At 35.9% G+C, this 26,158-nt stretch overlaps 1 protein-coding gene across 3 annotated transcripts in view; it reads left to right on the top strand.

Annotated features, from left to right (window-relative positions):
• Positions 1-26,158, top strand: part of LOC134520563 (connector enhancer of kinase suppressor of ras 2-like) — a 212,699-nt gene that overhangs the window by 63,513 nt on the left and 123,028 nt on the right. For all 3 annotated transcript variants that reach the window (XM_063346115.1, XM_063346116.1, XM_063346117.1), the window contains exon 2: positions 7,234-7,397. In XM_063346115.1, the coding sequence (XP_063202185.1) occupies positions 7,234-7,397 (164 nt within the window). The remainder of the gene's footprint in view (positions 1-7,233; positions 7,398-26,158) is intronic.

The following is a 26,158-nucleotide window of genomic DNA, read 5'->3' on the forward strand; positions in this document are numbered from 1 at the left end:
ATTGGCTGGCATGTGGGATGTAGCTGTAGCATGAGGATGGGAGAGGCTGAGGAGAAAACTCTGAAAGAAAAACCAAGAGTGGGAGAACTGGTCTGGCTGGACAAGAGCCCAGCAGTGCTGGCTGGATGCTGGTGCTTGAGTGTGTCTGCAGAGGGCTCTGACTGGGCAGATGTGGAGCCTGGCTCTGTCAGGAGAGGGGAATAGGAGCGGGAGAAGTAGCTTGTGGACCAGCACAGTCTTAGCCAGGGGGCAGAGACAAGTGGTAGAGCTTGCGGCCAGTAAAGTTCAATCCGCTTTGAAGCCTGAAATGGAAGCCAACTTTTTTGGTGTCAGTCGATGTCTGGAAAATATTAATTCAAAGCACTCATCCCGCTCTAGTTCCTGTTCATGCAGATGATGGATCTTTAAATTCAAGTAGCAGAAGTCTTGCCTGTATTTGCATCTAAAACATCCATCTGTATCTGTGTGAATATTACAGTGACGCAGAGGAAACTCATCTGGGAAGCAACATTTAAGCACATTATACTCACACAGTCAAGCATTCAAAGGTCAGATAATGCCAGAATTGAGGGATTTTTTTTTTTCAGAATAATCTTAATTCTTTCATTTTTGTGTATTTGTGCATTCATGCTATGACTTGCAATTTTTAATGTATTTTTTGTATGAAAGTTTATAATCTAGCCGCTATATTGCTATAGATCAGGTTTGTAACAAGTAGGCTTGCAGATGCAAAATACTGCATGATACTCTCTAGTTTTTAGATAGACTCTAAACTTTAGGAAAGTTTAGGTCAGAAATGCTCCAAGCTTGGTGGTTTAGAGTGTTTTCAAACACATTCCCTTTGTCTCTTTCTGAATTGTGCGAGTACGAAGATCCTTTTCTCCAGGCACTCTAAACAGGTTTTTTCCTCCTGAAAGGACTTAAGAACAAATAGCTGATATTTGAGAATCAGCTTAGTGTGAACATGGTCCTGAGGATTATGCCTTTTCTTTATTTGGACTGAATAGTTCTTACAAAGCTTTTAGCATCATTGGCAAAAAATACCCACCTGATGATTTTCATTATTACAAGTTATATAAGCATAGGAAAAAGATCCACTGTGCCTAAGCTCAATGTAATAAATCAAAGGGGTTTTGATCAAGAACGCCATGAATTGATGTGTGTATTCAGTAAAATGACGTTGAGGAAAAAGCATGCATTCTCCACCTACTTCTCTCCATTAGCCAACCAGTCAATTTCTTCCAGATCTTTCTAGCTATCAGATAAAAATTGCATTATAAAGAAAGGTACCAATTTTTTATTTTTTTTTTAAATCAGCCTTTTTGCTTTCTGTAACTACCACTGCTCAGACTGAGCCTGTAGACTCTGTTAAACACTGGATATATTTAAGCAGATCTGCTTATGTAAACTGAGGGTTGTGACAGGAGCAAAATTTTGTGCGGTCTTCCCCAATTAATTAGGTAACTTCCAGCACAGAAATGAGTTTCCTTTTTTTCCTAATAGTGAATAGCTACTTTTTTGGGCTTGCAAGTTGGTTTGCCTAGGAAGAGAAGCCTTCAGTGGAATCAGGCGAGGTTTCTCAGGTGCAGTCCCATTTATTTGGAAGGTCATGTGCAAGGTAATTTGCAAAAATCAGCAGGAATCAAACAATATGTTTCTCTTCTTATGGCTCCAAACTTACTTCAGCAGTCTCCCTCTCTATGCCTTTTCTCAAAGCACACACAGTTTCTGTTTGTCTTTTACCTTTTCTGCTCCCTTCTTTGCAGTGTTTCTGTCCCTTTTCTTTTTTTTTTTTTTTTTTTTTTTTTTTTTAATCCTTGTCACCCAGGGGTAGTTTCAGTACGATCAGTTTTCTTTTGACTTATTAGATGAACCCTGTTGGCTCACAACTCGGCTCACACTCCCAAGATGCATATGCAGGCGTGTTCCTGTTGTGCACCATGGTCATGTTATACAAGATCTCTGCCCTCACAAATAAACACAGCAGCTTTAGTAGGTTTCATCCAACATCTAGCACCACACCATTCGAAAATTAAGTTTGTCCTCTTTTCACTTTGATTTATTGATTTTTTTTCGCAAATCACCATTCTGTAATGAGATATGATTGTTTTATAGCTTTTATTAGTCAAATGAGATATATTAATAGGGATATTAATTTGCTCTTGGCAGACCAAAGTGTATCGTTCTGAACAAACTGAGATCCTTCCATTGACTTTCAGGTTTTGTCCTTTCAACCCAGATTCCACAGACACTTATATCTATACTTCAAATCTGATGTTGTGTATAAGCCTTTGTGCAATTGTGATTTCAGCATTCTGCTATGTGCTTTTTATTTTAAAATGTATTTTAAATAAGAAAAACGTTAAATACTTTCTCAGACCCTTAATCAAAGTGATTTTGGACTTCTTTGCCAAACTGGCTGTAAGCGGACTCTAATGCATCCTTGCATCCGCGCTAAACCACAGAAGTCAGGAGTGGTGAATGCATTTCCACTGAGCCATTCTCCTTCTCTTTCATCTTAGATCCTAAAAGCAGAATGAGCAACGCTGCGTTTTTATAACAGAGCGTATCACTTTGTATGCCCTCTTCTGTCAGAAGAATCACCTCGCGAGAGCAGTCATGTTTGTGACAAGCTGAACTGGCAAGGACCTTTCCTGTCTGCCCTCCCCGTAACCCTTCCATTTCACAGCCAGCATTCTGCTGTTCTAGCCAGCTGCTGTATATTTTCCTCTGGGAATAATGATGTAGTATGAACAAAACCATCATTTGGTCAGGAATTTTTAGGATAGATTACAAAACCAGTGTAACTTAAAATAAGTAACAAAAATCCATTAAAATATATGAAAAAGGAGAAGCAAATAAAAGTAATTTATGGAGAGATTTATGAAAAATTGTAAATGACAGACTTTTTAAACTTAGAAATTACTTTTCTTTTGTGATGGATCACACTTGCCAAAGTTATCATCACCAAATTTCTCCCCTGTGAGAGCTGCCCTGTCTGCATAATTTGACTTCCTGCATAGAAAGCAACAATTTATGCTTTTCTTTCATTTATTTTTATAGTTTTGGGTTTTTTTTATTATCCCTAATGCCAGAGAGAAAGGGCCAGATCTTTACATAACATGGCAACTATGTTTGTGCTTTTAATACAAAACAAACCTGATGTTTGTTGACATCAATGGAAAGATTCATTTTAATCTCAGTGGGGCTTATTGCCCACAACATGTAGCATCACTTTTGTAATGTTGGCTCTGAGTTAATACTTACATCTGATTTTTAGCTAGCTCTACATAGAATTTTTTTAATGACATGTTGGTTTGCTTTGTTGTTTTAATGATTCTTTTTTCTTAGTTATGCAGTTCTGAAAAGAAGTATTTTAAAGCTGACAGGCTTTTCTTTTCCTGCCCTTTCTCCCTACCTTTTTTTGGCTCCTCTCTTTTTTGTGTTTCCTTCACTTAGGCAATTTACTACATGCCTTATTTGCAAAATCATAGTTTGCAGTCAATACATCAGAGGTGCTTGTTTCTCTTCTACTCTTTGAATACAGAGATAAAGTTTTCCTGGTCCGTGTGGATGGAATTGGCTTTCTTTTACTTAAAAATGGAAAGAGACAATATAGCCGACTTCTCATCATGGGTGTTAAGTCTCAGCTTTAAAATTAACTATACATGTTTAAGCCCTTTTCCTTGAATTAATGTATTGCACTATGAAGGATATATTGGTTTGTTACAAGCTGAAAAAAAAGTAAGAATGTACAGAAACGGAACTGTAAACCTCTGTGTTTTTTGCCTAACTGATACTGTGTAACTTGGGAATGGCTGTTTAATTTTATTTACCTACATATAAACCAGAGTTAATGCCCCTTACTTCTTTGTTGTTATGAATCTTGACTAATTTAGTTGTTGTCTGTAAACAGAAATTATATTGAGAATATTGCATAAAAAGCACTAATGAAGCTTAAGTGGCTTGAGGAAATAAATGTTCCATTTGGCTTTGGTGAGTCAAAATGATATCATTCTGTACTCTTTCTAATTGCATCTTTGATATTTTCATTGCTAAAACCAATTATAGCCATGATAATAAAGAAATAAACTACTGATAGATAAATTCTTGCTTTGTAACACCTGAGACTTACCAAACAAACCAGAATTCTACGTTGCAAGAAAAGAAACAATGGAATACAATACCTAGTTCCTAGGTAGACAGGAAAGCAGACAGCAATGGACAAATATTTCTTCTCTTGTGTGTATTTATTAGATGCCGTCATGCTATGAGACTGCCTGGTCCTTTAATGATATATTTCTATATTCCATTGTCAACTGCCATACTGTTTGCACCATTAAGTAAACGCCTTCTAAAGATGCCCTGGAGAGCTATTACAGAGCACTATGAATAATACAAATTTCATATTTTGCTCATCTGTCATATATTCTCTCTGGCACAAAGTCACATTTAATACATCTGACTTCACAGTTTTTCTAAGATGTCATGTTCATTTGGTACTTTCTAAATCTTTCTGAATACTGCAAATGCTTATTTGTGGCCACTGATGCTAAATTTCTAAATTAATTTGTTTCACTTTTTTTCAAAATAATTTCACTTCTGGTGTCAGTTTCAGTGACTTTTTTTGATGAGTTTTAGGCAAATATTCACTAAAAGGAAGCCTGGAATGCATGGGTTTTGGAACTTGCTCTGAAATTGTTTCTAGGAACTGTTCTTGAGCAAGAAGGGAACAGAAACATGTGATGGCTCTGAATTTCGAATGTTTAATAATAATTGCAAAACTTGCAGTGACCAGTTTTCAACCAATCCAAACTGAAATACAATTACATAAAATCACTCATTAAATCATTTAAAACCATGAACAGATGCAGAGAAAGAGCCTCCTGTTTGCAGACTATTCCAGAACAGAAAAAGACTTGGGTATATTAGTTACAAACAGACTGCGAATTTGAGGGTTTTTGTTTTGTTTTGTTTTTTTTAAAAAAAAACCAAACCAGACTACCTCATACTTATCAATAACAACATAAAATATGACATTTTATATCACTAATCTAGTTTTGGATGGGATATAAGTGACTATAAAGCTGTGCAGGTTACTTAGTAAATTATGAATGAGCAATATAACATAATTTAAGACTATCAGTTTACAGAGTAAATAATTGAATAATTCTGAAAGATAAGTTAATTGAAGGAAATTGCAATACATCCCCTTGTATTTATGGAACAGAAGACAAATACATTGTTTTGTCTTATTCAATTCTTGTGTTGTCACAGTCCTTGTGTCTCAACTGAATTACATTGGCTTAATTGAGACTTAATGTGGTAATATTCAGCATGCCAAATATAAAGTGTCAGATCTCCCATTCGCAGACACTTTGTTTAAAAACCTGAGAATAGAAAAACATGGACAATATAAACTATTTTCGTCTACAGGATAATTTTAAATTTCAAATTTTCTGAATTAAGTTTCCACAAGCTTTTGCTTCCTCGGCAGGTGGTTTGGTTATTCTGACCAAGTCCTCCTACAACTTTTAGAAATTCATCTCTGGACACTAACTAATCCCAGCATTCAGTCAGGCTGGGATGTTGCATGTTAGTAATATGTTTAGCTAATGTTTTCTATTAATAAGAAACAGACCAATTTTATTAATTAATCAAATTAAATCACTTGATAATATCTAATATAAAGTATGCTTATAAATGGAGTAATAGATAGTAATGTAGTTTTCTAATATGTTTTCAGTAAGCTTCCTTCATCCTCTTGTTTAACTCATTAAGTGTTCCTGTACTAATTTAGAGGAATATATTTCAGCTCATCATTGCAAAACTGCATCTGGTTATTTAAAAGAACTTTTGTGGTTCCAAAAATGTTAAAATAACTACAAATTTCTTTTTAAAAAGGTACTAAGGTACATGGTAGAATTATCTGTTTCCTTACATTAATACTCCAGGTAATAAAGACATTAACTTTTACTTTATTTCTGTTTATATTGCATTTGTGAGAACTTTTAAACTGACAAATGAGAACAATATCACTTGCCTGTTGCTTTCCTTTTCTTTATATGCATTGTGTTTTCTTAAGTGCTTGCATACGCATTTTTCCTTAATTTAACCATACTGGTAACTTTGTGTGTGTTTAATAGAAGGCACCATGCAGAAGTTGTGATATTGCAAAGCTCTTATCTTCCTTAAATGCCCAAGTTGATTATTTCTGTGGCTTCTGGATATCGGTTTTATGGATCTTGAGTTTACCTGCTTCACTGTAGGAAAAGTAATTGAGAATCAAAGTGTTCTACTTACTCTTAGTAGGTGAAATTATTGAAGCTGAATCTTTGTAGGTCTTCAGAAAATCATATTCATATCAGGTTTTCATTGAATCTAATACAATTCTAGGCAGAGTCCTTGAGGGAACTCCGCATAACCTTGTGTATCGTTCAATAGTAAAGAGTCTAGTGTTCAACTAATTGTTCTAGCTGGAAACTTAAAGCATGTGTGGTTCGGAAACAGATTTGGAGGAATGAAAAATATTTCAAGTTATGATGTTAATCAGTCCCTTCTCTGGCCTGAGAAACAGAATAATGTGGCAGCTACTGAATCTGTTACTCTTACCATATCAAGTTTTCAGGGACAAATGGAATAATTCTTTGTGCATGGGCAAAATTTTATTATTAATCTAAGGTTTTTGTAACAAAACCATTTGTATGTTACTGAGTTTCAGAAAATTGGATAGTCGGACTTGAAAAAAAATATTAAAAATTGGCACTAGGTGTAGCAGAGTTAGTGTAGGTGGTTACTAAGCCTGAAAACCACTGTTCCTAATCAGTGATAGCCACTCTGTATGACTTTGAGAAATACCAGGAAGAATCCTCCTAATCATAAGTTACACTTATATTTAGGTCTTCGTGACATCATAAGAAAAAGGTTTTCTATAACGTCACTCTCTGCTTCTTTGTCCTTCCCCTTGTTTCCCTAATAAGTACCAGAAAGGTTTAAAATTAATATTAAAATGTTTAAGAACTTTGAAAATAATGTCAGTAATACAAGCTTTTCTCTTTAGTAGTATGCGCTATACTATGTAAATTAAACTATAATTTTTTCGCACATTTCCCTTAATAGATCCAAACAAGGGATTATACTTGTATTCCCAAGAAATTTCTGTATTTCTGAATTAGAGAATTATGACTGTTTGTCTCTGTTCTCTGAATATGCATTGTTGGCTTTTTTAAATAGGCCTTGATGATTGCCTCCAACAATACATAAAAAATTTTGAAAGAGAAAAGATCAATGGCGAACAGCTGCTACACATCACTCACCAAGAGCTTGAGGAATTGGGAGTCACTCGCATTGGCCACCAAGAACTGATACTGGAAGCAGTTGATCTGCTCTGTGCGTTGGTAAGTCATTTCTTGCATCACTCATCTTAATAATCTGAGTTTATAAATTTCCAAACCAAAACGGAAATAACGTAGACTGCATTCCACAGCTATATGCTTCTACACACAGAGTGACTTTGCTTCATTAAAGGACAGATATGTACAGGCTTCTTCCAGCTGTAAAGAAATTATATATATTCATTTAATGATTATCTATTATGGTCTTTTATTGCTCTTCCTCTAACTTTCTTGGTCTTGCATTCAAATACTGTTGACTATCACTACTGGCCTCCATATGGTTCTGTAATTATATGCCATATGCCCTCGTATCTCACTGACATTTGCCACACTGTACTAAACCAAGTAGACCTGAGTGTTTTAACCATGCCAGGATTCAAAAGGATGGTACTAAGGAGCCAGGAGGTAATGCTAATTAGACTGGAAGATTGTTTAAAATGAGCTTTAAGATAAGAATGGAATGATAAAATTTATTTTCTCTAAAGTACAGATACGTGTGTCAATTTAAAGGCGGGGTTTTTTTAGGAACCTGCAAGCACCCAAATTTGGAAGAACAGTTTTTTCATGTAACAAGTTATTAATTCAGTTAACCTTTTAACAAAGTATCTGATACCAGAAAATTCTTTTTCCCCTCTATTATTTAATTCCTACCAGCTAATAAAATGCAATATATTAACGTAATTCTAAAGAAAAAAAAACAACAAACTTCGTGTAGGTGAACAGGTGAAAGGATGTTGATCATACAAAAAAGTAAAACAGTAAAATTACGTAGGTGAATTACATATGACAGTCCCAGTATTTTACTTCTTTATCGTGAGTTCTGCTTTTGCACTAACCAGGTTATCCTGTGAGATTTTGATAAGATAAATTGTCTCCACCAGGGAAACTTAGCAGTAAAATAGAAAGCAAGAGGGAAAAATGCACTTAATCTAAAAGAAAAGCAGTATCAAGTATCTTTTATTATGGATATGCTTCTTGCAAGTACCTCTAATTACAAAATACTCTTAATGTAGCTTGAGATCTACTCTTACAAACTAAATAACATATATATCAAATCAGAGATATGCTTTTGGCCTTGATGCAGCCATACCTGCAAACTGGTGCATACTGCATAACCCAACAAACCTTTGTGTTTTGGAAACATTTAAAATTGAACTCAAGAGTTTTTCCTCTGAAACATTGTATTCCACACAAAAGGAAGATAAATACCCCACAATGTTATTTTATGTTATCTAAAGAACAATGCAGTGCTATGCCCTGACACTAGTCAGAAATAGCAGACCCAAGAAGTTTCGTCTGGAAACAGAATGTCACTTCAGTCAAGTGCGTCCACTAGGAGGACCCTTGCTGATTTTTTTATTTTTTTTTTTCCTTCTCAAAACAAAGAAACTGTACTTCTTAAATGCTGCCCTGCTGCTGATCAGTAGTGCGCCTCTTCTCTTACTGTGCTATGTCATAACCTTGTTTTTTCTTTTAAAGCAGTGTGGGGATTTTCCAGTTCCTAGTATCATTTATTTAGCCTCCTGCCTTTAAGTCCTTACCCTTCCTCTCTCACTCTGTCTCTAAAATGCCTGGGTTTTTTGGTTGGGTTTTTTTTTCCCCCCTGCTTCTAAATTGTTATCTTCCTGCCTGTTCCATGTGTTTAATGCTGACTGAGTCTGCTGCCTGCAGCTCTGCTCTTGGGGGTTATTCTCTTGCTTCTGACATTTTTCTCTTGCTGCTATGCACAACACATTGTTCAATTCTTGCACCTTCTTACTGAGCAAGGATAACAAGTAAAAGTTTTACAAGACTGAGTCAAATATTTATTTTAATCTGTAGTAATTTGAGAATTTTAATCCATGCAACCAAAAAGCATCATTAAAAATTTCTCTTGTTTTAAATAACAAAAATAATTTAATTATAGGAGACCTGATGCTGCCTTTATTAACAACTGAAATATACTTTTAAAATATTATAACTGTATTCTTATTCTGTACTAAATCTTGAAACATTAATAGATAATTGCACTAAAATCTGACTGCTGGTTAAATGACCAGTGAAAATTGTGAATTGGAAATCATCACAGTAATCAATTTTTACACTAGCTAGTTTAAAAAAGAGAGAGGAAAAACCTTATTTAAAAAGTAAAAAAGAAAAAGGCGGGGTGTAGGCGTTATCTGTGTTTTGCTTATGCCACTAAACAGGAACTAACATACAAGAAATTATTTTAATCAGAATGTCTTAAGGAGCATGACATTTTACCCCTGATTTCCTGAGTTACATTATAAGCGAACTTAATACAGTTTAGGGGCAGCTAGAATGCAGCCCCAGTCAGTAAGATGTCAATACACTAACGCATTGTATGTGTGTTTGCATATATGGCCAGAATGCACAGAGTACAAAGTAAGTATATTTCTAGATTCATTTGTACGTACATCTTAAAATATTTTTTTTCAAAGCTTGTTATTAAAAAAAATTGAAGGGAAACATAAATTCAATCTGATCTAAAAGTCCACATGTGGAGGGGTGGTAACAGCAGGAGCAATAGTTTGTTCTCTCCCTCTGTCCCTCCGTTTGCCCCATTCAGCATGGCATGTGTTCTCAGTCCCTTGCTGGCAGAGCATCCGCAACGCTGTGCATGCTGTATTTTCTTCCTGTCTGGATCACAGATAGCTGCATTCCTGTTTATATCAATATATGTCAGTACGGATTTGTGCTCTGCATATCATCCACTCCCTGGGCTATGTCAATGAGCATTGATTTTATTTATTTATTTATTTATTTTCCTGTACATGGATTTCGTAATTGGTTTCTGTTTGGCAATTGGCAGCGTCCAACTTATGTGACCTATTTCTTCAAGGCACTATTAGTAGGATGTTCCACTCCATCTTAGCTAGATGGGCTGTGTAACGCTTTAAACAGAAGCATCTCCAATGTACTGTAGAAATCTCTCAGGTAAGCTTAGGCTCAGTGATGCATCAGGAATTCAGCTGCACACTGGTCATGAGTTTAGCTGCAGAACAGCTATGTTGCTGCAGGAAACCAAGAGAAATTTGACTGTCTTAGCTCAAGCTCTTGGAACACAGTGAAAGTGCATGTTGTGATGCCATATTTTCCATATGTGCTCCCTAAGGGCCTGGCCATCAGCCCACTGCCATTTGAGGGGGTGGGGAGTAATTGGGGTTACACATCAAAGAGCAATGTCTCTGCTTCTATCATAGTGATGCAAACCATTACACAGCATATACATAACTAAATGCTGAGCCATAATTAAGGTCCTAAGTGTAAGAGAAAACAAAAATCAAAGGAGGGACCTCCTGTATTTTTTCTTCCCTGTCCTAACTCTTACATTAACTGGACTCTCAAATGCAAATTATTAAAGGCAGGGAAGGCTTATTAGTACGCATTTGCCCTCGACATAATTTTATAACCAATTTTCACAGATAAACATGAAAAAAAAATCCAAGTAATATTGTGTCTTGGTTATTGGATTCAAACCATCATATTAATTCTGAAGAAAATCAGAAGAAATGCTACTAATATGTACAATCACAGATCATAATTTTTCTTTTGAAAGAAAGCTGAATTCAGAGCTTTCTTTAACTAGGCATTACATATGAGAATTCTATCCAGAAAAGATTCTACACTCGAAGATAACCTGCAGTAGGAAAGAAGGAGATGTAGGAAATGTTAACAGGGAAAAATAAAAGTATTCAATACACCTGTGCATAACAGAAGTGGCAAAATGGTGCTATAGGAGTAATTTTCTTCAAAAATTAAATAATTTAAAATGTTGGAATAATCTGGGTTTTGAAAGGGTAAAATTGAAGTGCAAAAGGGGAGAGTATCTTTCACTGTAGGAGGGAAAGTACTGGCACTTTCTTGGGATTGCTCAGGATTGAATTTATGTGTTAGGAAAGGAAAAGTCACAGGTGAGCCATACTTTCAGCTTCGATTCTTTGACCATTCTAGAAAGACATTTTTGAATAGTGTTTTATTTATGAAGAACATTGGGAATAATGGCTATGGAGAAAAATTCTATCTTATCTTAAAATCAAAGTCCTTTCTTGCTTGTATGGTCAGAAGCTGCTCTGCAATTATTTATCTGAAGTGACCTAAACAACATCTATGGACTAAAAAGTGCAGGCCACTTAGGATTTGGACTGTAATTTTATTAAAGCTGAAATACTAATCTGTATTGGAGGACTAGTTGCACAAAGGCAGTGGCTGACTGAAGAAGCAGTAGGGCCTGGGGAAAATAATTCTTTGATAGACAGTAACATATATTGGAAAGAAGGAAAAAGGAGCACTTTTGAGGTCAACACGGGTTGCTGTTCAAAACCATGCAAGTAAATTTAATTTAATTAGGAAAGTATTGGAGTCAGTATGTTGTCAAAGCCCACATAAATTAAAATATAAACAGTCTTGTGGGAACGAAGACTTTGAGAATGAATGGAAGAAAAATGAATGTAAAATGAAAAGCATGCTCAAATACAGATTCTATCTAAAGTAATTAAAAGTAATGTTAATTCATAGGCATTCGGCTAGTGAAATTGGCCACTGTGCTGTGATAGCATTCAAGGAGAAATAAAGATTAGAAAATTCCTCTCTGCAGTTACTGCAAAAGCTACCAACCCAAGCATGATAGTTTTTCTGCTAGAAGGCAAAATAAAGTCACCTGTGGGTCAACGTGTTTATAACAACTGGTGTGCATTCAATTTGCTTGCGTATTTACTACTTCCTTTAATCAATGTGTGGGGCATAGCTACCAAACACTACGCTTTGGTTTTTTTCTGACATTTTCTAACATATTTCTTTATTAGGCATCTCTCTAACAAACTTGCAACAGTGATAGTATTTTGTTGGTCAGATGGAAAGAAGTTTGCAATAATTTATTTTGAAGTATGCATGTGAAGACAAAGCAGCCACTCCTTCATAGATGCCTCTGTATCTATTGTTAAGACTGTTCCTTCCGAATTAAAATTATTCAAGTTTTCCTTAAATTCATGTTACTTTTTAATGGCCATACCTACAATGATCTCTCTTGAGATCCTTTTTGTCTTTCATTCTGCTGATACACTTTTTGATTTGTCAATACTGTGAGTATATTGGGAAGTATCTTTTCTTACTTTACCTGGTATGTAATCAAGTTTCATTTTTAACAAGTCATTTGATATGTCAGATACATGTTGTCCCTCCATATTTCAAAGGTTATTCAAAGTAACTATTCTAGACTGAAATCTTCATTTTATTTAGATACTGATGCTTAAATAGATGGAAATAAATCTTCTCTCTTTGAAATGGAATGCCATCTCTCTTAGTGAGAGGTGAAGAGATATTCCATCTCCTCAGTTCCTAGTGAGGAACCTGGCACATACGTTGCTTTTGTCTATACAAGCATATAGGCTTTCAGAGAGCTTTATTAATCTCAATTGGAAAAGAAGTTCAACTTTTGGCAGTCCAGTGCTATTTATTATGCTGTGCCAAACCATTGAATTAATACTACTGAATGGGTTAGCTAATTATTCCACATATTAGACAGGACGTATCATCTTTTGCTTAGTCTAATTAGCTGCTTCATTCTTTTTTAGCCTTTCAAATCATGCAATTTGATAAACTACTTTAAGGACTGTCTGTTGGGGTTTTTTTCTGATTTTAAAGTCTGTTGAAATCTTTTAGGATCAGGATATTGAAGGAACATAATTTGTAAGTTTGTACAAACAGTTTGCAGTAGCCTAAAGTACTTTTGTTCACAGGTCTTTTACACACATGCATGTGTAATAGTTTTGTCTTACTGGTAAGAAGTGAGAAATTCAAGGTCTTGCTAAACTGGTATCTGAAAAAGGAGAACCTTGAATGTAACCGTGTATTATTTGTGTTGACTACCTAGTACAAATGAGATTCTTTAGTTGTGAAATCACCCAGTGTTTTCTTACCAGACATAAAGGCATCTATGTGAGTTGATACAAGTAGAGAACAAGGTAGAGGGTAATTTCTCTTGATGTATTCTGTTTTTTCTTCAAGGACCACTACCCCTACACCAATTGTTCCATAGTAGCACATGGTTTCCAAGACTATTGCTTGAGTTTCCAAGATTATTGTTTGAACAGTAAGAATACTTTGCAATATTGTAGCAGTACCACCAATGGTAGTATAAAAGTTTAGGAAGTAAAATTTTCAGAGGTACCCAAGTACAGGATTGTTTTAAAGGTAATTTAGAACCTAAGTGACTTATGAATTTGTGGTTTGTATGTTAAGGTGTGCTAGAAACTAAGCTGCACTAGAGCTTGCGCTCTTTTGACAACATTATCCTGTATGAGTTTATCATTCCTGTACAGCAGCCAAGCCAAGCAGTTCAAGGCCACATAACCTCTGATGAAGGCACAGAACCCTCTGCTTATGAAATGTCTGCATATCACATAGCCAAACACAGATTGGAAATGGTTCTATTCAGGTATTCCAATGTGTCTGTGGTCTGCTGTCATAAGATGAGGTGTATATAGTAGAAATAGAACGGAGGTCAGCTGCTTTTTTAGTCACATTTCAGCTACCTGCACACAGTCCAAAAAGGGAAAAGAGTAGCAGCAAGTGAATTGCAGGCTGGCTGAATTCCAGTAGACCACATCTGATTTTTTTTCCACAAGTAATGCATCCAGTCTTTATTATGCTATCAAACTTCGGATAATAATCAGGTAAAATAAAAAAATCAGGTACAATACAAATTTGCTGTATTGACTCCGATTTTAATTTAATAATTGAATTTATATACATCAGTTGCCTGTAGAACAAGACAATGTTAACAGACTAACAAGAAGAAATAAGACTTTTGGTTTTGCTGTCTTTTGACATAATCGAAAGATATCCTCTTGTCACGCAGTAATTATTTTTCAGAAAATAGGAAGAAACGTGTTTTATTCCAAATGTTAAATCTGTTCCAAAGCTCGTAACTTTTTTCTGAAAATGCATGTTTAAGTACCAGTGCGAGCGAGGATCCTAATTCATTGCAGCCTAGGCTAGTGAATAGGCTACTACAGGAACTACTGTATGCTTCTGAAAAATAAATGTACTTACTTCCATTTATAAATTTATAAAATAATACATTTCTAATAATCCATTACTATGTTTTATGTCTGGTTATGTGTCTGGGTAAACTCAGTGGCATTCTATCAACAAATTTTTTTATTCCTTTTCATGTTATGAGTTACTGTCACTCACTGGTAGAGAACAGCACACCACAATATGTATCATTAAATTGTATTGTCACTTATTAGGTCAATGCAGTAGCAGAAATTTATGCAAATGAATAGGTAAGCTAATGATATTGTGCTGAAAAAACACGTGTCTGATGCTGTAGACCAGGGCAGGAGGGAAAATACTGGCTGAAATTCAATCCAAATAGTGTTGGTATACATTATAATTTGTGTACAGTCCCCTACCCCTGCTTTAGGGGATGTTAATGGTATATTCATTTCTGGCATCACTTAGATTTCTTCTGAGGTTTAGATCTGGAAGCAAATGTTTTTGTTTGTAATTTCAGCCCTCCTGGAGGTTCCGTTTCTTCAAGGCTGATGATAGTGATCACAATTACTACTAGGGATAGAGAAATGGACATTTTCCCTGCACAGTGGTAAAAGAACAACCTACGTAGTAACACCCCGTTTCACTTCATGGTTGTTTTCTGTTAAAACCAGCTGCTGTAACATTTCGTGTTACAGTGTTTAGTGAATGTTTATTACTTCTTTTGCTTTGATTTCTTTGTGTTTCAGAAGGCATTCTTTATTGCAGGGTACTCTAGCTTGCCAAAACCAGTGGAGAGCAAGAAGCAGCTTTTGTTTTTTAACCTTGTTCTTTTGCTGCCTTGCTCCAATATTGTGAATTGCTGTGTGTAAGCTCTCTTGTGTCCCAAGCCACAGACTAGCTACGATTTGGATACTTGATTTGTCTGCAAAAATGTGGAGAATACCCTGTGGTCTCCTAAGGATTCTTACCTACCATTTGTAGACTAATTAGAATTGACATATCCAATTCATTTATATGAGTTATTACTTTCCCTAGAATTTCAATGTGAAGTGTATAGAATAGTCTGCTAATGACACATGAATACACTGTGCAGCAAAGGACTCACATTTTCTTTATTTTTCTACACTAAAGGAATTGAAAAGAAAGACGCTTTTAATGTTTATCCTGTGTCACTTCTGACCTCGTGATAAGATGTATTGCTAGATTTATACATTGCTTTTGATAACGTTAGAATGATTAAAGCTTGCCACAAAAAGAAATCCTGTGAGAGATTCTCATCAATGCTACCACAAACATTAATCTCTGAGATAAAACAGTGCTTTACACTTTTTTTCACCCCCTCCATTTCTGCATGATATTTGTGGTGGACTTTGAGCTGAGAATGCATTTGTTTCCACAGGGCCTTGAGGAAAGTAAGCATTTAATTTTTTTGCAAGACTGTAAAGACAGGAATCGGAGCCAAGTGTTGACCTCCTTGAGGATGAAGCTCAAAGTTGTAGTATGGGAATTGGTGCAAGTCAGGTTAAGCTTTTGAGATCACTCTGGTTTTGTAACAGTTATTATGTTATAGTACTAGTAACAGTGCTGTCATGCAAAAACACATATATAAAATGGCCAGCTGTCACAGTCTCTTATTTTAATAGTCCCTGCTTTTATATGGAATGCCATAGGCTACAGAATATAATGTCTTTAATAAATGTTATGTGGTGCTTAACACTAAGCAACTGTGTCTTTCATTGGTGTAAAAGGGGGCACTGATTTGGCATTTTTGGAGCTTCATAGTCAAAATGTCCAGATTCATGTAAATGTATACGGCAAAATTAAGTACAGTAAAACTTTGATGAAAAGTGGCTTAGATAACTGAATCTTGACAGGAGTGTTTGGGTCAATATTCTAGAATTTGAGAGCTATGTAAATATCACTTACTCTGGACAGTGCAGAAACACTGGCCAAATTTATAAATCTAGTCAGACATGTTGTTTTGAGATTTGTCTGTGGACTACATTTAAGGTTTCGTTAATCTTTGGTAGATGCATTAAATTTTGGAACCAATTAAAACATTTCTGTGGTCGAATATAGTGCAGCTCTGATGGCGTGAATTCATCATTCCTCTGCTCTTCATTGGCTGACATAAACCGTAATTACTGGTTGTTGATGCAAATCCACATTAATTTACTGTGCTAAGGCATCCATGTGTGCACTGACTTGTAAAACCAAGACTCATGTCAGTGGCTTAGATAGTCTTTATCCTTCTTGTTTGAATTCTTTATGCGCAAGAAGGGGAAAACTAGCAGTGGCAAAAAAGTGCGTTTTCAATACTGGTAACCTTTCAGTTCTATCTGCTGTTGTCTTGTGTGTTATACATATTAGACCATTACAGATATATGCTTCATATTAAATAATTCTTACTGCTGACTTCAAATAATTGTCACAATAAATATGTCTGGAAATTGTTGGCCTGTTCTCATCATGAGATTTTGAAAAGTTAGTGCTCCATTCAGTAAAGCATAAAAATACAGATCTTGCGAAGTATGCTGTGATTTCATAAAAATGCCACTAAAACACAATCCTTTTTTACAAGAGAAAATGACTCTGTAATTTTAAGTTCTAAATTCTGGAGTATTCAGTGGTAATCTCTTCCATTCTGATCTTTTATTGCAAACACAGAAATAATACTTCAAGCAAGGTATATGGAAGGAGAACATACTGTTTTTCTAAAATCATGACTTGCAGCACAGAGGGCTTTTGTGCTTTCTGTCAGAAACTAGCGTATGTTTTTTGTATATTGCTACATAAGAACACTTATTTGTATACTATTGCATTGAACATTTTAATATATAATTTAAATCCATTAGCCAATTGAAATTGATACATTTGACTTAACATGCTTTATTAGAAATCTTACCAAAACTGTTTGAATTCCTATACATAATTGGGTGTGAGAACCATCCAAATATAAATAATTCTCAAAGCAGATGAGTTTTTCTGTGATTGTGTTGCCCATGTATGCACCAGTTCTTCCCCATAGCACCTCTAACAAGTTTTGAAAGTTTTAGCCAATCTCAGACAAACTCAACAGAACAGTAAGCCCACAAGGATTCCTGCAACTGCTGTGGGAGTCAGTAGGTTTCTAGAGGGATGTATCCTAAACCAGTGACTTTCTGGGAGAAAATGCACCTGACCAATGACAGGTCGGTGCCTGTGGCATCTGCAGCCACCTCAGATGTGGCTCCCCCTGACTCCCAGAGCTTGTGCCATCAGCATCTATTCGTATGCAGATTGGCATGGGAGTCATGTGAAGGAGGGGATGTGGGAACAAGAGGACAAAGACCATTGAAAATCAGGCCTTTTCAGTACCACTGCTCACCGAACAATTTGTTATTCCTTACACTGCAATTTTAAAGCAGAATGTATAAATATCTGTGCATGACTACCAGTTTGCTAGTATTGCAGTAACTTGTGCTTGTGGTGTGTCAGCATCGCAAACCTTAGAACTAGAATAGGCAGGCAGAGAAAAACAGTTCATTGACTGAGTCCAGCTAATGGAATATTGATTCATAGAATAATAGAATGGCTTGGGTTGGAAGAGGCCAAAGTCTGCTCTCCTGAAGCCCAGTGTAGTGAGCTTGCTGTGCGCCCTCCTTGCTGCCCTAAGGATCTTGAACTTCACCATTTCATGGTCACTGCTGCCAAGTGACCTAGGTAATTACATTAAATAGGAAAGGTGTATTAGATTAAGGGCACACAGGACTCTATGTTTAGAACAAGAAGGAAGAACAATACAGACTATAGCAGGAAGAGATTCACCTTTCTCCATTAAATGAAAAAAAGTATTCTACTAACATAAAATTTAATTTCTTTAAAATAACCCAAAAGCTCAGTGATATACAGAAATTTCCTTGGTTTGTTCATGTGTTCAAAGTCTTAAACATCAAAGAAATTGTCTCTGTAATGGTCCACGTAAAATATATTGGTAATTCTTAGTCTTTTAATGAAAATAATTGCACTACTACTATTTATATGGTATTTTAAATAATTAGGTATTAACAATATTATGAACATTTAAAACTAGCTTTTAATTTTTTTTCAAAGGCTGTAGATTTTCTGCAATGGAAATTATTAAATTTTATTTGCTGCTTTTGCAATTTGCAAAATCTTCTTTCCCTTGCAGAAAGCAATAGTTCAATATTTCTTTAGGATCCTGATTTGAAACCTGTACTGAATGATGCAATGAATGTTCTATTGCCCTGCTAGCAAGCACCATAAAGATTCTCTGTGCAAAGCAAATACAGGAAGAATGTCAGTGTCAGTTAAGAATAATGCCATTTTGCCTATGATGGAAAAAACTGAAAAATTGCTTTTCTCATTTGCAAGGAGCAATTTCTTTTATAAATTCCCACTACGTTATTTTTCATACCACTCTGTGTTACAATATTAATCGCTATAAGCTGCCTGAATTCCCGAGTAATTATCTGTGATCAGCTATTGTTATAGATGAATATGCATGTGCATATATATATACTTGCATTAATTTATGTAATTGTTGTTGACTATGAATTCCTTGAGCAGCCTTCAGCAAATTCATGAGAAAAATAGGTAAATTAACCTTTTTCATGTTCTCCTTAATGCCCATTCAAAAGAATCTTGTTAATAATTTAATTTTTATATGCTTCTCTCTGGATTGTTACAAATGTATCTAAGACATCTTTCCAGAATTGATCTAATTTTTACATGGAATTACCAATTCTGCAAGAATCTAAGCTAAATGTCTGACCTAAGTGAAATGGTCAGTGTTGATATCATATTTCCAAAAGGCAAGACTACCATTTTTTCTCTGAACTCTGAATAATTCACCAGTGTTTAAAATTCTAATCTTGTCTTATGTACTGAATTTCTTATCCTCTGTAATCTTACATTTCTGTCTTGTACTTAATTTTAAAAGGTACTTTAAAAAATTGAAAAAGTTAGACTTCCTATGATTGCATGGAGGGTTCTTACACAACAGTAGTTATTATTAAATAAATGGCAAAGGTTAATTGGTCACAAGGGTTTAGTAACAAATAATAAAGGTTTGTGGTTATTGAACAGTGTGCTACACATGTGCGGCTTCATTAACTTCTGCTGAGAAAGAAAACTGCACATGAATAAAGATCAGAGAGTACTGGAAACATATAGTGTAGGCTTGAGACATTTTGTCCATGAAATAAAGCCAGTGGCGTTCCCTAGATTGACAACAGGAAATTTAAAGAAGAATTTGGCTATAATTCAGGTATTTCTAAGAGAGACATAGCATATCAGCAGTAGCATGCTGCACACTGGGAAACAACAGTTGCAGGCATGGTAACCACTAATGCAGGCAATATTTGGTAGTCATTTTTTAAAAGTTAGCAGATCATGATCTATTAGGTTTTTGGAGGTAATAGCTACTAGGTCATCCTTTGGTCTTGTTTGTTTATCACAGTATCCCCAATCAGCATATTCTGCATTGCTTGTTTTCATATGCATATGGAAGAGGTCAAGCTATCACAGATGTCTGGCTTACATATGGGTTTTTTAATTGAAGCCATATGCAGATCAGTCCTTACTTAATACTGAAGTAAAGTAATTGGAAACAATTTATCTTGTGATGTGAAAAGAAGCCACAAAGTAGACCAACTTCCTTCATTCTCTTGGGTCTGCTTTTGTGTGTATTGGAAAAGAAAAGCTGCCGCAGCTTTATTCTCCTACTGGTATTTTTTCTGAGAGTTGACATTGAAGCCATTACATACGCACAGATGTCAGCTTGACAAAGGACAAGTCATGTATGGATGGTGCAATACAGTCACCATTTTATGTTACTATGTTTATGAGTTTTCATTATTTCATGCTGCTGTAATATTAAGGTTTTGCTTAAAAACTATGAGAAAATATTAAATGCATTTTGAAATGGAGAATTTTTTTTTAAATGCAAATTCACTTCCAGGGAGCTCAGATCAAAACTCTTTGTGAAGACAGAGTTGAGCAGAAAATGTGAATTAGAAGTACAATGGGAGAGCAGTTATGAACAGCTCAGAGGGATGCTGCTGAAGTTCAAAGGAAAAGGAGTAGAAGCATTCTCTTTCAGATAAACTAGAGTACTATTTTAAGCATAGTTTAGGATTAGTCTCTCCTGGTTCTGAAACTGATGGTTCGTTGCCTCCACAGAAATAAGTCTCTTGATGGTTCAGAGGTGCAAATGACCGTGCTCCACTTTACAACTGAAATGACGCACGAGTTCTCCTTTCAAAGGGAATTCCTTCTCTTAATAGTTGCCTTTCTTAAAGTTTCTGTGAGAACGGGCATTAAATAGACAAATGGCTGTTTCAATGTTTTAGATGATTCCACGAAAAGAGCAGAATATATAAAACAGATGATCCTCAATATATCTTTAGTCCTATCCTGTTTGTAATGTCAGGTGATTTCAATATATGAAATACCTGTTACATCTAGATCATATATTTTGATCTCAAATACAAAAGTTTGTTTTGACTGCATATTCTTTAATAAAATCTTGAAACATCATTATTTCCTACTATCATTCTATAGTCCCTGCTACACAGCTCCATGCTAGGTTACATTTTTGAATAGTTATGAAACAGAAATATATATATGGTATATAGCAAGGAATAGGCACTTAGACTATTTAAAAACAGAAAAAAATTTAAGTACTTGCTGAATGAGTAATCTAAAGCTGTGAAGAATATAAGAAGGTTTTAGATGTTAAAAAACAAATAAAAAAATTCTTCAAGGGGTAGAGGAAATAAAAGGAAGAAAACAGAAAATAAATATGTGGGAAAAAATGAAATCAAGGTATTCCTTGAAAACAGCCAGCAGACTGAGTGGCATGATCTTTAAAAATATATTTGGGTGTATTACAAAGTGAACCTTCTGTATGTTGAAAGTCTCTCAGACCAGTGGCCCGAGTCAGCTGGGATCAGATGTTGTGATCAAGGCATTTTTATTAGCATAAACGTCCACTTTCTTTGTACTTGACGTATTATGGCAATAAGCAGCCTATACAATTTCATGCTTTTACAGATCTTAATCAAAAATTACATTGATGATCTGTCATGATGTGCTGGATCATATTGTGTGACCACACAGTATGGTGAGATAGAATTTTAAAATGCATTTTAAGAAAATGCATACTTCTCACACTGATTATCCTGACAGAGACACTTGGCTATTCAATTTGTTTAATGTTGTAGGACATTTTTAAATGCCTGTGCTGTATGTAATGAATTTAACCTTCTCATACCTTTTTGTGGTTTAGATACTTGTACCGTAGTAATATATTCTCACTCTCTCCCCATAGATAGATATGTATACATACATAAACAGAAACATTAAGATGTTCCCGTCTATTCAAGCTTACCCAATTAGGGAGAGTATTTGGATGTTACACAATTTAAATCACGTTGACTTCATTAGGATTAAGCAGACCAAGAAATCTTTATGCAGTTTGTTCAGATATCTGTAGCAAGAGCTACAACATAAAAACTACTTAAAAAATGTTTACGCAGGATATAAGAACACCAGTTAATCCTTGATCATCCTAACCATTTCACAATAGAAATTGGTACTGTGCAGTTTTAGCCTGACATGTAGTTGGTCAAGTCTTGCCATTATCAGTGACCCTTCTGAGATCCATGAACAGCAAACCTGCGTACTGTGTCTGCAGCCTTCTCTTGATCATCTCTTATCCGTAGTCATTTCAAGGTCAGTCTAGCTGCGTATTTTTCATGTTTTCAAAGGAGATATCTGCAGGAATATAATTTCATCTTCTGCTTTTCTCTAACTCAGTTCCTCTTACCAGGTGTCCACTCATTTGACTCTCTCAACGCTTAAACATAATTTTAATAATTTATTTAAATACCATATTTTGGAAAAAAAACCCACAAACTGTTTCAGTGGCTGCTCTTATGGTCTTTTTGAGTCCAATTTTTCAAGGAAAGTGTGTCATGTTCTGATTCTTATGTGAAATCAGAAACGCATGGCTTTTTCAATAAAATTACTTTTCAAGGCACCTCAATTATGCTTGATTACATTTATACATATCAATTACAATGGAAATGCTAAAGCTTCTTCTGGAAGTTAAAAATATAATGTAAATGTTAAGTTTTTAAAAAGGTTAAAATATTTAATCGTAGCACTATTTAATGTATCTATTTACAAGACAATAGGAAGGTGTATGAAGTGCTAAGAAGCACTGTGACAAGTTCCAAATTACAGACTCGGGAGACAAGAAAGAATTGTGATACAATTTGCTCTGAAAGGTAGGATTATTATAACAGAAGGGAGCACAAGGGAGAACTGAGGTGTTTCAGATAATATACTCTAATTTATATTATGATGTTGCATATTTGCAAACATTACCATAGTTATTAATAAATTCAATACTTTTTTTATGAAATATCATTGTGTTCTGTGCACATAAACTAGGTTATAATACTGCAGTTTAACTGTCATAATAAACTCATAAGCAAATGTTATTAAACATAGTGAGAAGGATTGTTTTTATTCTATATTGTTGCTAATTTACTGATTTACAATGAGAAGAGCTTTCAGAGAAAATGCTGAAACAAATTTGGGCAATGTTTTACTTGAACTGGAATCCCCAGCCATTAAGATGGAATGTGTTTTCTTAATACACTTATAGTCAGCAAAACAACAGGCGCTAGAATTTTATGTATTTTTAAAATATATTAATTATTGAATATTTTACTTTAAGTAGCACATATCCAGATGTGCCTTCTATTTTTTTCTTTCCCTAATGCAGAACAAAGCAAATTTATTAATAAGCTAGGCTTCTTTTGTCATTTGGGAAATTGATCCTGATTAATACCAAAATAGGTATAATTTTGTGAGTTAATATATTTTGGTGTGCAGTACAGCAGCTCCTTGCTGTAGAGTAACTGGAATAGCCATTATAATAGTAATTCCACTAGACATTTACTACAGGGAGATAAGTTAAACTGTGCAGAAGTGAGGGTTTGTGATAAGACGTTATGAGAATTAGGTCACGTTGGGTTCAATTGCCTCTTATTCAGATGCCTCACTCCTTTGCTCACAGAGTATGTGATTATGATCATTACCCAATTAAAACACTACTGTGCAGTGACAAGTCTGACACTGTATGAACTACATCTAACACAGTTTCCTTAATAAAACTTACACTGTTTCGTTGATCTATTTTGTGTAACTTGACATTAAGTGTTGTCAAAACTTGCATTTTATTATAGTCACTGTCCCATTTTTACCTCTCGTGGAAATGCGGTCAGTTTTAGGTTCCAGTCTGTAGACCTGATTCATATGATCACTAATGGATTTTGTTAATTGGATTTAGAAGGAGGACATTTTTAGGTATCATGTAAGACTGCTCTTAGGCTAAGATTGGAGAGAGTTGGATTTGATGGGTTGGGCTATTCGATGTTTAAGGGAATGGATGGATGGCCACATCCAAAGAAAACGGTAACACGTGGTGTACTTCAAGGGTCTACACTGGACCGATACTGTTTAATGACGATAAAGACAATGAGACTGAGTGCACCCTCAGCAAGTTTGCAGATGACACCAAGCTGAATGTTGCAGCTGATATGTTAAAGGGAAAGGATGCCATCCAGAGAGACGCTGACAGGTTTAAGTAGTGGGCCCATGTGAACCTCACAAAGTTCAACTAGACCAAGTGCAGGGTCCTGCACATGGGTCAGGGCAATCGCCAATAAAAATTGACGGAGAGCAGCCCTGCAGAGACGGACTTGGGGATACTGGCAGATAAAAAATTGGACGTGAGATAGTAATGTGTGCTTACAGCCCAGAAAGCCAATTGTATCCTGGACTGAGTAAAACGAAGCATGGCCAGCAGGTCGGGGGAGGCGATTCTCCCCCACTACTCCACTCTCATGAGACTCCTCTGGAGTACTGCATCCAGCTCTGGGGCCCCCAGTACAAGAAAGACATGGGTCCAGAGGAGGGCCGTGAAAATAAGCAGAGGGCTGGAATACCTCTCCTATGAAGACAGGCTGAGATTGTTTAGCCTGGAAAAGAAAAAGCTCCAGCAGACCTTATTGTAGCCTTTCAATACTTAAAGGGAGTTTATAAGAAAGATGGAGAAAGACCTTCTACCGGCGCGTGCAGTTACAGGGCAAGGGGTAATGGTTCTAAATTGAAAGAGAGTAGAGTTAGATTGGATATTAGGAAGAAATTCTTTGCTGTGAGGGTGGTGAGACGCTGGCACAGGTTGCCCAGAGAAGCTGTGGCTGCCCCATCCCTGGAGGGGTTCAAGGCCAGTCTGGATGGGGCTTGGAGCAACCTGGTCTGGTGGGAGGTGTCCCTGCCCAGGGCAGGGGGGTTGGAACTATGTGATCTTTAAGGTCCCTGCCAACCCAGACCATTTTATGATTCTAAGCAGGATCTCAGCTCTAAGCCTTCAGACACTGGTAATCAGCAAATGGTCACAGGCAATTAAGTGCTATGTTTTCCCGGGGACCAGGTATACAATGTGTTTAGAGCAGTGATAGCTCAATTAAAAAAAAAAAAAAATGCCCCCAGTATGCTGTGAGCAGTAGTTATGCCAAAAGTCTGTTAGCAGACTGCAAGTCAAGTAATTGTTTTTCCTATCTGCATAGCACTCCACCAGAACTACTTTAACGCTACCAAAGATAATACGCTTATTACAAGGTATAATTTATTCTTTCCTTCAGCTCAATTTATGTCACCTTGGTTCACAAAGAATGCCAAACTAAATCTTCTAGCACTTTATCTGAAATCTGTAATAAATACTTAAAGTGGGTCATATTCTGTGGAACCAAGGTTTAATAAATACTTTTAATTTAGTATTTTAAATGTTATAGTAAAACTTGTTTCCTTGTAAGATAGTTTCAAAAGAAGGCCCTTTGTGATTTACATGAAAAATTTATTTTACCTCCTTCAGATTGCTATTCATATAAAGGATATTTAGATTGTAAATTCTTCTTAAAGAGGAAAAAATGACATGCCTGACTGAAATGCAATGCCTCACATACTTTGACTTCATACTGTTTTGATAACTTCAGTTTTAAGTTGTATCTCAAAAATATCACCACAAAATTTTAACAGATCTACCTGATGAAATCAAATAAATGTTTATAGGGACAATTATGTTAGAATTAGGTTTCTACTGCAGTTTCTGTTAGCCTCTTTACCTTTAAAAACATACCTCCAGAAAGGAAATTTTAAAAAGTGTGTTTTGATGGTTTTCATTCTATTTAAGTGTATTTATGCTAAAATCATAGTGCATGATTATTTTGAATTTTTGCTTTTATTAAACAGGCTGTGTTTGCCTGGTTTTATTCATTAAGTGCCAAATGACTATATGCTCTCACAAATGCTGTAATTTTCGTTGTGAAGCTATGGCCTTTGCAGGAGCAGCATACGCAGTGCCATAGACAGCAGGGAGTTGTGGGATCCCAGCTGGCATGCTGTGTATTCCCAAAGGAGATTCCAAAATCCCAGAGCTGCTTTGGGGAGTTTTCTTTCCCAGTCATCTCAGAGCCCCGTGCTGCAACTGTGCCCCAGGGAGACAGGTGGGGAGAGGTCCCCCACTGTCATAGCAGAGCCTGGGAACGCACGTCCCCAGGGAACAGGGGGGCTGGCGGGGCGAGCAGGCAGCCTGGAAGGGACCAGACCTACCTTCCCAGCAGAGGAGGGGCAGAGCATCCCCGCAGAGCTCTCCACAATAGCTTTGAGTCAATTTATGTGTGATC

This window comes from Chroicocephalus ridibundus, chromosome 9 (genome assembly GCF_963924245.1).
Source record: "Chroicocephalus ridibundus chromosome 9, bChrRid1.1, whole genome shotgun sequence".
NCBI classification, from domain to species: domain Eukaryota; kingdom Metazoa; phylum Chordata; class Aves; order Charadriiformes; family Laridae; genus Chroicocephalus; species Chroicocephalus ridibundus.